The sequence below is a fragment of the Gossypium arboreum genome, chromosome 3 (genome assembly GCF_025698485.1).
Source record: "Gossypium arboreum isolate Shixiya-1 chromosome 3, ASM2569848v2, whole genome shotgun sequence".
NCBI classification, from domain to species: Eukaryota; Viridiplantae; Streptophyta; class Magnoliopsida; order Malvales; family Malvaceae; genus Gossypium; species Gossypium arboreum.
In genome coordinates, this window is record NC_069072.1 from 132738549 (window position 1) to 132752088 (window position 13540).

General features: G+C 36.5%; 1 protein-coding gene and 1 non-coding gene across 2 annotated transcripts in view; one reads left to right on the forward strand and one right to left on the reverse strand.

Annotated features, from left to right (window-relative positions):
- Positions 1-2339: 2339 nt before the first annotated feature.
- Positions 2340-2446, reverse strand: LOC128291247 (small nucleolar RNA R71). The gene has a single exon (XR_008281023.1). It is a non-coding gene; the product is annotated as a small nucleolar RNA R71 (small nucleolar RNA).
- A 798-nt stretch (positions 2447-3244) lies between these two features.
- LOC128290610 (uncharacterized) overlaps positions 3245-13540 on the forward strand; it is a 36876-nt gene continuing 26580 nt past the window's right edge. Inside the window, exon 1 of the mRNA XM_053026328.1 lies at positions 3245-3289. Within this exon, the coding sequence (XP_052882288.1) occupies positions 3245-3289 (45 nt within the window). The remainder of the gene's footprint in view (positions 3290-13540) is intronic.

Consider the following 13540-nt stretch of genomic DNA (forward strand, 5'->3'; position numbering starts at 1 on the left):
ATCGTACTTACAAGAATGCTATATACATTAAGGATTAAGGATATGGAATGGAGAGGAGGAAGAGGAAGAGGAAAAATAAATATTGTGGAATACATGGAAACTGTGGTATATGAAATATTGATATAATGAAATAAATGATATGTGTTTATAAGAAAACAGAAAGAGAATGTTATGTATCATGACATGTATATATATATATGACTAGTCTCAATGTAATGCTTGTTGGGTATGGAATTGAATTGAAATGTTTCAGGCAAACATGTTATTCTGCGCATCTGAATTGTGGTATTTTATAAAGATATGATCTAGCTTTAAATATGAATGCTTGATGATTAAGCTGAAGATATTTGATAAGATGGTAATCTTGGTATAAATGTATAAGTGGTACTATAATAAACAAGGTAAAATGAGTATGAGAGACACATGTATGATGACATACAAATGCTATGTTTATGGTTTAATTGAGAATATTTAATCATTAAATGAATACCATGTTATATTGTTTTGATTTTGTATAAGTGTGTAAGAGATTAAGGTTGACCAAAGCTTAGAAAATAGCCTAGGTATATTTCACACAGGCAGAAACACGACCATGTGTCTCAGCCGTGTATGGAACACACTTTGGGACACGGGTATGTGGAGCCTTAAAGCATGAAATTTTCAATATTTTGTAAGTTCTCGGTTTAGTCCCGAACCCTTTCTAAAGTATGTTTTGGGCTTCGTAGACTCAAATAAGGGACTATGTGTAAGTGAATGAACGTTTTGAAATATGAATGAAATTTTATGGCCTGTATTTTAGTTTAATATTTGTGTGTTTGTCCGGTAACGCCTTGTACCTTACCCCGGCCTCGGGTACGGGTGAGGGGTGTTATACTAAATACCTAAGGGGAATAAAACCTAAGATGAATCTTGTTATTATTTACTGAATCATATGATGAATATTTAACTTGTTCTTAATTATGTGTTCTTAATTCTTGTTTTGATATCCCAGGATACTGATTCAAGACATGCTCTTATTCAGAGGAGGAATAGACCCTGTCTAGAAGTACTTTTGTCATAATTAAGCGGAGTTGATTGCACGCCTAGAAATAGGGTGACAAGATTTTACTGGATTAGGGTGAAACCTAATAGGGGGATCCATAGATCGAGTTAATACAACCCTAGAGTGTTAATTAGAGAAAACTCTCGGTTATTCAATCTAGGGATTAGACATTATTAGTCTTGAATAGGGATAATAACATAACTTAGGGATCTCTACGGAACAAGTTGAATGAATAAATCGTCCGATTCAGAGCCAAAATAACAAGTAAAGTCTAGGTGGATTTTTCTTTAGGTATTGTCTCAAGTCAATAGATTTTCCCAAAGCAATTCCCCAATTCTTTTCTCTGTGCGTTCTTAGTTTAGATAATTAGTTAATTAAAACAAAATCCCATTATTCTTAAGCTAGATAATAAAAAGACAGCCATTACTAATACTTTTGGTTCCCTTGGGTACGATATCCCGGTCTTGCCATTACTATACTATTGTTCGATAGGTGCGCTTGCCTTTTCGTCGTGATAATAGTTAGTCTAGGTTTGATCTTCATTATAAATATTTATTACTTGTTACAAATCAAGCGATCAAGTTTTTGGTGCCATTGCTGGGGAACTAAAATAGTAGGAACGCTAAAGTTTTATTACTTTAGCCATTTATTTTTCTTGCAATTTTATTTTATTTTATTATTTATTAATTTACTTTTTCTCTCTCTTGGCATGTTTTTATAGTTTATGACTAGAAGAAACCCGTCGGGACCTTTACTTTTTGACGAAGAAATCGATCGTACAATTTACAAAAATCAAAAAGAAATAAGGCGCAGCTTAAGATACACAGAGAACAAGCAAGCTGACAATACTCAACCTCTAACCGACGAGATGGCTGAAAACCAAGGCAATCAGCTACCTCTTGCAATTGCGGCTAATCAAAATCCTACTCTACGTACTATGTATGATTATGCTAAACCTTCTTTAACAGGAATTTAATCTAGCATAGTTAGACCTGCTGTAGCTGCAAATACTTTTGAATTAAAACCTAACACTATTCAGATGATACAGCAGTTTGTTCAGTTTGATGGTTTGTAGGATGAAGATCCCAACGCTCATTTAGCGAACTTTCTGGAATTTTACGATACATTTAAAATCAATGGCATTTTTTATGATGCCATACATCTTCGGTTGTTTCCCTTTTCACTGAGAAACAAAGCTAAACAGTGGTTGAACTCGTTACCACGAGGGTCTATCACTACTTGGGAACAAATGACTGAGAAATTTTTACTAAAATATTTTCCGCCGGCTAAAATGGCCAAATTACGTAATGATATCTCTTCTTTCGTGCAAATGGATTTAGAAACACTTTACGATGCATGGGAGAGATACAAGGACTTACTGAGAAGGTGCCCTCACCATGGGTTACCGCTTTGGCTGTAAGTACAAACATTCCACAATGGTCTGAATCCCTCGACTCGGCAAATGGTTAATGCAGCTGCTGGCGGAACCATCAACAATAAAACACCGAAAGATGCCTATGAATTTATAAAGGAGATGTCACTGAATAACTATCAATGGCAAGTTATGAGGACAAAGCCAACGAAAACAGCCGGCGTTTATAACATCGATTCGATCACCATGCTCTCTAATCAGGTAGAATTTCTCAATAAAAAGATTGACAGTTTACTTGGTTCTACGCAGGTACATCCAGTAATGAGGTGTGAATCAAGTGGCGGAGGTGTGCATACAGAATACCAATCCTTCAATCCTACAGCCGAAGAAGAACAAGTCAACTATATGGGTAACGATAACTTTCAATCTCAAAGTAACCCATACAGTAATACTTATAATGCAGGTTGGAGGAACCACCTAAATTTCTCCTGGGGTGGTCAAGGGAATCAAAAGCCACAAAATCCTCAGGGTTTTCAACAGCCACCTTAATAACAAGAGAAGAAACCAAACAATGAAGAGATGCTTTCTAAATTCATCTCGGTGTTAGAAACCCATTTCCAAAATACCGAGACAGCACTAAAAAATCAACAAGCATCGATCTAAGGACTCGAAACTCAAATAGGCCAACTATTCAAACTAATCTCCGAACGACCACAAGGTAGCTTACCAAGTAATACTGAACCTAATCCGAGGAACACCTCAATGCAATTAGTACTCGAGATAAGGAAGGATTCATTGCACCTGAGCCAGAATTACAGCAAGACAACGCGATGAACAAAGGTCGAGAAGAGGTAAACGATGATGATACTAAGCAGGTAAGTACGAATTATGAACCTCGTGTGCCATATCCTAAAGTGATGATGAAAGATAGAACAGAAGAACAATTCAGTAAGTTTGTCAAACTCTTAAAGAAATTACATATTAACTTACCCTTTATTGAAGTTCTTTCGCAGATGCCCAACTCAGCAAAATTCTTAAAGGAACTTCTGACCAATAAAAGAAAATTAGACACTACATCGCATGTGGAACTCAATGCAGTCTGCTCAGCTATTATAAAGAATAAGCTACCTAACAAATTGAAAGATCCAGTGAGTTTTATAATTCCTTGCTTAATTGGTAGTTTATCTGTGAATAATGCTTTTGCTGATCTAGGGGAAAGTATAAATGTTATGTCGTATAAAATGTTTAAATGACTAGGTCTCGATAAACCCAAACAGACTAGGATGAGCATACAATTAGCTGACAAGACAATAAGGGTATTATTGAAGATGTTCTCGTTAAAATTGATAAATTTATTTATCCAGTAGACTTTGTCGTCTTAGATATGGATGAGGATAATGAGGTGTCTTTAATTTTAGGAAGACCTTTTTTAGCAACTGCCAGAACCATTATTAATGTAGGCATAGGAGAGCTAACACTTCGTGCAGGTGACGACGCAGTAACACTCCAAGCATGTGACTCAGTCAAAACCTCTAAAATTCAAGATAATGCTATAAAACCTATCGATGATAAAACTAATATTCAATCGTCCTTACAGGAACCTCCTCGAACCAAGACAACAGAGACAATGCACTATTATCATGTAGAGAACAAAGACACCCATGAGGAACGAAGGCTTCAAATAGAGGAGTTAGATGAATGGCGAGCACATAAACTGAGAACACACGATAAACCAAAATTACGCCATAATAAGTTTGATACCTCCCCAAATTTACTTAACGTTGGAGATAAAGTCTTACTAGATGCCGCGGACCCTCACATTGTTAATACCAACCCGAATAGAAAAACCCCTCTTACTGTACTTAGTATTTTCCCATTCGGTACGGTTGAGGTAAGTCACCCCAAGTTCGGCACTTTTAAGGTAAACAATACCTGTCTAAAACCTTCTTTTGTCAAGGCTAATAACAGGAACGAGGAGTACGAACTCCTCGAACCACCTTGACCATCCACTAGAGAGGTAAGTCGAGCTTAGACTATATATAAGCGCTTCTCGGGTGGCAACCCGAGCACTAACATATTTTGATTTCTTATTTCTAACACTTTAAATAATTAAATTTATCTTTGAATTGCAAAGTTTTTCAGAACACACGGCCAGGCACAACGGCGTGCCTAAGGCCGTGGCCAACAGGGGAAGAGACACGGCCGTGCTATACGGCCGTGTGAAAGCAAGACATTATTTCCCCAAAACACGAGATGCGATAAATCCCCATGGCCGTGCGACATGGTCGTGGATAAACTTCATAGGTGACTACGGGTATAGGAATGAAAAACACGGGTGTGCCAGAGGTAAGGCTCGATTTTGTTTCTTTGAAACTGGCGCGAGACACGCCCATGCCATTAAGCCGAGGACAATAATACAAGGGCGTGGTACCCTAACATATGGGCGTGGGAGAAGCGAACAAAGCTAGGCACGACCGTGTGACATGGCCGTGTGCCACACACGGCCAAGACACACGGGCATGGTATAGTAGCCAGGCACAACCTAAATTGAAAAAATTCGAAAAACATGGGCTCACCTTCAGAGTACACGGGCGTGGCCCTAGGCCATGTGCACCTCCCCTATATAAGAAAATCGCTGTTCATTTTCTTTTTCCTTTCACAACCCTAGCCGAAATCTACCCTTCTCCACTTTCTAATCCCTATCCCGACCACCACTTCCTAGCTTCTCATTTCCCCAACTCCCAAACCATCCTAAAATCCACTTCCACTGCATTATTGCTCACTTCCCCATTTCTTTTTCCTCTCCTACAGTTTCCATGAGGGCTCTAAGAAGAGCTTTTCCAAATACTTCGGGCCTGACCTTTAATAGCAAGCCGCTACATCGACTAGATAGATGTCTCCACAAGGCATCTCGAGCATGCTTAGTATGAGGATGATCGAGAGGCGCCGAGGAACCTCTCCACAGCACGAGGACCCACCAACTCAGCCACCACCACCCTCTCGTCCAGTTTTTGTGGCAGCTTCATATGCTGACATCTCTGAGCGCCTCACCTGATTCGAGCAGTAGTGCTTTCAACGATTTGACAACATTGATGCTACTCTACAGCAGATTTGTCAGCACATCCACGTCTCATCGCCAGTCCCACCTCACGAACCATCCAACGATGAAGATGTTTAGAAATATTTATTTATTATTTTATGTTTTTAATTTTTATTAAAACTAATTTTTATTTTTGTTAGATTTTAGAATTTTATTTTATTATTATTATTAATTTCGGTTATTTCTTTTCGAGTCCTTATTCTTCCTAATATCTCCTAAAAAGTTCCTGATTTTATCACAGTTATATAGAACTCTTAAGCTCATCATCATATAGGAACTATAACTCCATCGGGGAAGGTTCTCCACGACTGCCATGTCCTGCTCGACCACGACCATAGCTACCACTAGATATAATATTCTTTTGGCGTAGGACTTATGGCCTAATAAACCTCTACGACCGCCGGATTATCCTCCTCCACTCTCAAACCGATCACTCTTTAAAACTCTAGTTCGAGGAATTCATCATACAGGATGTTTCACTTCTCTCCCTATTTTTATCCTCTAACATCTATCTTTGTACATTGAGGGCAATGTACATCTTAAGTGGGGGGTAATAATCATCTTGTTCTCTTGAAAAGCTCTCATATTATATTTAGGATAAATTTTAATTAATTTATGATTTTGATCGATATATCTTGAATTAAAATATAGGGATTTATGCATTGATTATTTAAACTTTAAGACAATAGAGAATCAAGCATGATGAGTTGATTTTTAAGAATTCAAAATCTTAGGCTGTTTCCTCAAGTCTAGGTATTACTTGGAATTGGAATTCACGAGTCTAAACATCAAAAAACCATAATTTTTGTGAGATTTTTGAGCCTTTTGAGCATCTATTCATCTTTTCATGCTCACTTTTATTATTGCTTTGAGTGCGTCAGTATTGAACTGTTATTCTAGAACTTGCTTGATTATGCATGTCGAGACCACACCATTTGATTTGATATATCAAAATGATTAAGGCACTTAAGATTAACCCACTCATGAAGTGAAAATCCTACCTCCACGATTAACCCCTAATAAACCCATTGAGCCTAACAATCCATTTCTTGATTACCCTTAATATTAACCTTTAGCCCATTATTGTTGAAATCCCCTAAATTAATCCCCATTTTTGTCGAGATTTGATTTGAATGGATTGCCTAACTATGTTTTATTCTTGATATTTATTTTATATTATTTAACTTGTTCTTAAAAAAAAAAACTACTATGTATGCATATCTATAATTTCATATTCTGAGAGAAGCTCTGTTGTACGCAAGTGAAGACTAACTCTTTTTCTAGTTAGGCAACTTTTCAATTCAATCTCGATTTTAACCCTTTATGCTTGTGACCACACCCCCTAACTAAGCCTCATTACAACCTTCTAAAGACCTTTTGATTGATGTATCATCTTAAATTACAGTGGTAGAGATTTGATTTTCATGCAAGCCTATGGTAATGACTTTTCATTATTGACTATTGAGTGCTTCATTTATTGTCTTTAAACACCTCGAGTGATTTGAGTGAATCTTTAGTGAGGATGTGAAACTCTATGATATTCTGAATCAAAGGTAATTACTTAGATGAGGAGAGACACCTATGTTTGCATGATTTAATACTCAGCTTGGAATGTTTGAAACTTTTATGTTCTTTTAGTTGGATTCTTAATGTATGATTACCTATAGATTATTTTGAGATATTATCGATAAGAATTATAAGTTGAGAAGAATTTATTTTGATTATGAGTTGAGGATTTTGCTTGAGGACAAGCAAATGCTTAAGTGTGTGGGTATTTGATAAACCGTAAATTATACATATTTTACCCCATATTTAATGCATTTTATAGATGATTTCTCATTAGAATTGGTGAATTCGATGCTCCTAATGCTTTAATTTCATGTTTTGCACTCAAGAGAGCACCAAGAATCAAACGGAGCCAAAAAACGAGCCAAAAAGGGACATCTCACACGGCCTAAGCCTTGCCACACGGGCATCTCACACGCTCGTGTCTTTTGAGGGTGTCGGCCAAGGCTTTCACGATTCACACGGCCTAACAATCACGTCACATGGCCGTGGCACACGGGCGTGTCCCTGCTGAGCCCAAATGAAGTCCAATTCAGAAAAGTCCACTTTTGAGGGCTTCTAGGCATTCCAAAGCCTATAAATACACCCTAGAAGAGGAGAAAAATGGAGACAAAGAAGGGGGTAAGGAATTACCCAAGAAAGCCGATTGATCCATCTCAGAAGCCGGATTCATCATCAAGATTGAAGATCTCCCCTCAATTTCCTTTTAGGAGTTTTGGGTTTTCTTTATGTTTTGTATTATTTATTCTTCTGAGATGTTTTGCTATTTAGTTATGAACTAAACCCCTAAATACCTAAGGGAAATGAAACCTAATACGAATATTGTTATTATTTTCTGAATCGTATGATAAATATTTAACTTGTTCTTAATTATGTGTTCTTAATTCTTGTTTTGATATCCAAAGATACTAATTCAAGACATGCTCTTATTCAGAGGAGGAATAGACCCTGTCTAAGAGTACTTTTGTTATAATTAAGCGGAGTTGATTGCGCGCCTAGAAATAGGGTGACAAGATTTTGCCAGATTAGGGTGAAACCTAATAGGGGGATCTATAGATCGTGTTAATGCAACCCTAGAGTGTTAATTAGAGAAAAGTCTCAGTTATTCAATCTAGGGATTAGACGTTATTAGTCTTCAATAGGGATAATAACATAACTTAGGGATCTCTACGGAAGAAGTTGAATGAATAAACCGTCTGATTCGGAGCCAAAATAACAAGTTGAATGAATAAATCATCCGATTGTCTCAAATAAATCGATTTTTCCAAAGCAATTCCCCAATTCTTTTCTCTGTGCGTTCTTAGTTTAGATAATTAGTTAATTAAAACAAAAACCCATTATTCTTAGGCTAGATAATAAAAAGACAGCCATTAATAGTACTTTTGGTTCTCCTAGGTACGATTTCCCAGTCTTGCCATTACTATACTATTGTTCGATAGGTGCGCTTGCCTTTTCGTCGTGATAATAGTTAGTCTAGGTTTGATCTTCATTATAAATATTTATTACTTGTTACGAATCACGCGATCATCTTTCTGCGACACCTGTCACGCCTATAAGCAGCACTACCACGTGTTCCACGAGCACTCATTGCTCAAAGTTTTATCTACATTACGGTATTTTATGAATTAGTTTCAGTGTTTATTAACAACTATTTTATGCTTCACATATTTATCAAAATTTTTAAATTTTTTAGATATTTCAGTCCTTAACTAACTCTGTGTAGTTTTAGACAGTTTAGAGTTTTCTAACTACAATATTTCTAAGTTAAGAAGTACTTACAGGATCGGTGTCGGAGATTCAGTGTACCACATGTTTTACTGAAAAGGAAATAAATTTTTCTTTGAAAACCAATTTTTTACAAATAAAATTTTGCATCCAAAATTTCATAGCTTGAGTTTTTACAACCTGACTCTTATACCACTAAGTGTAACACCCTAAACCTGGCCTAAATGTTATGGCCGAATCTGGGAATATTATAAAGTAGGGCTACAAATCCAATCTTATCATGTCAAAAACCTCGTACAATATGTTACTAAAAGAGTCCACTTTTTTATAAAAACATATTATTATACTTATTAATGAAACCATCGTTTGTTTACTCCATCAGACAAAACCATAATTTGCAGCGAAAGTTTAAAAGTCATTAAGTTTTGAAAATTGAGTTTGTGTTCTCAAAAATGTTGGTTTGCGCAAAACCATTGTTTTTGTAAATTGAATTGTAAAGCGTCCCAAAATTATAAAACTCTCAAATGAAAACTAGAAAATTTAGTAAACTATTAAGAACTACAGTTTACATACATATGGTCACGACTAAGCCTCCGTCGCACTGTCCTGCCTAAGCTTGTGCATTACTTGAACCGAACAGACAAATGGAAAATGAGTTTTAAAAACTCAGTGTGTTACTCAACGGAAACATATATTTAGATTTTATTGCATAATAGAACAACTACGAACATAAGTCCTTAACAGAATCATATAGATATACAAAGTCCTACCCCCATCCTCTACACACCAACTCCGACCATCCCAACACACCATGTGGGTTGTAAAACACCCACCTAACCCAACACACTACATAGTATTCATACAACACTTATCAGAATAATCGTAACCGTGATGCAAGTGTATCGGCGATATAATGCCTCAAAGAACACTTCCTCTATATATCACATATCCCACCCCATTGATAAACTGTAATTTAGACATATTTCTATCCCACGCTTATCACATTTTATGGATGATTTCTCCTTAGATTTGGTGAATTCGATGCTCCTAATGCTTTAATTTCATGTTTTATACTCAGGACAGCATAGGAGGATAAAAAGAGAGAGAAATGGGCCTAAAACAGAGAAAATGGGCCAACGTATGAAATCCAAGGCCTGGACTTCCTCACACGGGCAGACCACACGGCCGTGTTAAATTGGAAGACTTGAAGCACAATTTACACGGGTACAACACACGCCCGTGCCTATCTAACAGGCTCGACCACAACTTAAAGTAATTGAACATGGGCGTGTCCCTATCGAGCCCAAGATGAGTCCTATTCAGAAAAGGCCACTTTTGAGGGCTCTTAGGCATTCCAAAGCCTATAAATACACCCTAGAAGAGGGGAAGAGAGGACACACAGGTTAGGAAGGGAGGAATTACTTGAAGAAAGCCAATTGATCCATCTCAGAAGCCGGATTTATCATCAAGACTAAAGATCTCTCCTCAATTTCCCTTAAGGAGTTCTGGGTTTTCTTTTTGTTTTGTATCTATTATTATTCTGAGATGTTTTCCTTTTTAGTTATGAACTAAATCCCCTAAATACCTAAGGGGAATGAAACCTAAGACGAATCTTGTTATTATTATCTGAATCGTATGATAAATATTTGACTTGTTCTTAATTATGTGTTCTTAATTCTTGTTTTAATATTTCAGGATATTGACTCAAGTTAATGCTCTTATTCAGATGAGGAATAGACCCTGTCTAAGAGTAAATTTGTCATAATTAAGTGGAGTTGATTGCGCGCCTAGAGATAGGGTGGCAAGATTTTGCCGGATTAGGGTAAAACCTAATAAGGGGATCCATAGATCGAGTTAATGCAACCTTAGGGTGTTAATTAGAAAGAGATTTCAATTATTCAATCTAGGGTTAGATGTTGTTAGTCTCGAGAGAGATAATGATATAACTTAGGGATTTTATGGAACAAGTTAAATGAATAAATCATCCGATTCAAAGTCAAATAACAAGTGAAGTCTAAGTGAATTTTTCCTTAGGTATTGTCTTGATCAATCGAGTTTTTCAAAAATTATTTTTCCCAAATTTCTTTTCTGTGATTTCTTAGTTTAATTAATTAGTTAGATAAACAAAACCCTTTTAATTTTTAGGTTAGATAATAAAAAGGAAGTTAATACTAGTACTTTTAGTTCCTTTGGGTTCGACAATCCGGCCTTGCTAAAACTATACTACTGTTCGATAGGTACAGTTTCCTCAATCGTGATAAAAGTTAGTTTCAAGAACGATTCATTATAAATATTTAAAACCTGTCACGAATATCACGTATCAAGATTTTGTCACTGTTACCGGGGAACTAAGATATTGGGAACAGTCGATTTTTATTACTTTACAAATTTATTTTACTGCATTTAAATTTTATTCCCATTTTTTATTACTAATTTTTCCTCTTCTTTTTCCTTTTTTCTAGCAGGGTCTTGTAGTTTATAACTAGAAGAAACACGTCGGGACCATTACTTTTTGATAGTGAGATCGATCGCACAGTTCGTAGAAACCAAAGAGAAATAAGGCGAAGCTTAAGATACATAGAGGATGAGCAAGAGGACGATATTCAAACCACAACCGAGAAGATGGCTAAAAATCAGGAAAACCTGATACCTTCTACAATTGCTGTTAATCCAGTAAATCAGAATCCTGCTCCACGCACTATGTATGATTATGCTAAACCTACTTTAACAAGAACTGAATCGAGCATAGTTAGACCTACTATTGCTGCAAATAATTTTGAACTGAAACTTAACACAATTCAAATGATACAACAGTTTGTTTAGTTTGATGGTTTGCAGGATAAGGATCCAAATACTCATTTGGCAAATTTCCTAGAGTTTTGCGATACATTTAAAATCAATGGTGTTTCTGATGATGCCATACGTCTTCGGTTGTTTCCCTTTTCATTACAGTGGTTGAACTCGTTACCACGAGGGTCAATTACTACTTGGGAACAAATGACCGAAAATTTTTTATTAAAATATTTTTCGCCAGCTAAAACAGCTAAATTACGTAATAATATCTCTTCTTTTGTGCAGATGGATTTAGAAACACTCTACAATGCATGGAGAGATACAAGGACCTTTTGAGATGATGTCCTCACCATGGGTTAGCACTCTGGCTACAGGTTCAAACGTTTCATAATGGCCTGAACCCCTCGACTAATAAAACACCTAAAGAGACTTACAAATTTATTGAAAATATGTTACTGAATAACTATCAGTGGCAAGTCATGAGGACTAAGCCAACTAAAACAGTAGGCATTTATAACATCGATTCAGTTACTATGCTGTCAAATTAGGTAGAACTTCTAAATAAAAAGATTGATGGTTTACTTGGTTCTACGCAGGTTCATCCAGTAATGCAATGTGAAGAAAGTGGGGGTGGATCAAGCAATTCAGAATATCAACCCTATAACCACAACACGGAGAATGAGCAATTAAGTTACATGGGTAATAATCCTCGGTCTCAAAATAATCCTTATAGCAATACTTATAATGCAGGTTGGAGGAACCACCCAAATTTCTCCGGGGGTAGTCAAGGGAATCAAAGGCCACAAAATCCTCCGGGTTTTCAACAACCACCATATCAACAGGAAAAGAAACCGAACCTTGAAGAGATATTATCTAAGTTTATCTCGGTGTTAGAAACTCATTTCCAGAATACCGAGACAGCACTTAAAAATCAACAAGCGTCGATCCAAGGGCTCGAAACTCAGATAGGCCAGCTGTCCAAACTAATCTCCGAACGACCACAAGGTAGCTTGCCAAGTAATATTGAACCCAACCCAAGGGAACAGCTCAACGCAATTAATGTTCAAAGTGAAGAAGGATTCGTTGAGCCTGAGCCAAAACCGAGGCAAGAAACTATGGTGAGCAGAGGTCAAAGTAAGGTAAGTCATAATAAAAACAAAACAGTGAATGTAGAATTTAAACCTCATGTGCCGTACCCTAATGCGACAAGGAAAGACCGCTTAGATGAACAATTTGGTAAATTCCTCAAACTCTTAAAATAATTACACATTAACTTACCATTTATTGAAGCATTATAACAGATGCCAAATGCAATGAAATTTTTAAAGGAGCTTTTAGCAAATAAGCGAAAGTTGGACGAGGCATCGCATGTGGAGCTAAACACAGTTTGCTCAGCTATTCTACAGAATAAGCTACCCAACAAATTAAAAGATCCAGGGATTTTTACAATTCCTTGCTTAATTGGTTGTTTAGATGTTAATAATGCATTAGCTGATTTAGGGGCTAGTACTAACGTCATGCCTTACAAAATGTTCAAACAATTAGGTCTTGGGAAACCCAAACAAACTAGGATGAGCATTCAATTAGCAGATAAAACTATAAGATTTCCTAAGGGTATTATTGAAGATGTGCTAGTTAAAATCGATAAATTTATATTTCCTATTGACTTCATTGTTCTAGATATAGAAGAGGATAGCAACACTCCTTTGATTTTAGGAAGGCCCTTTTTAGAAACTGCTAGAACAATTATTGATGTTGACACAGGTAAGCTCACACTTCGTGTAGGAGATGAAACACTCACCCTTCAAGCTCGCGATTCTGGCAACACATCAAAAATTAAAGGTGATTGTTTTAACCGTTCTACTAAAACTGATAGTATGATGCAACCTACTTTGCAGGAAATGAGTTTGAAGGACGTACATGAGCCATTTTCAATCAATAT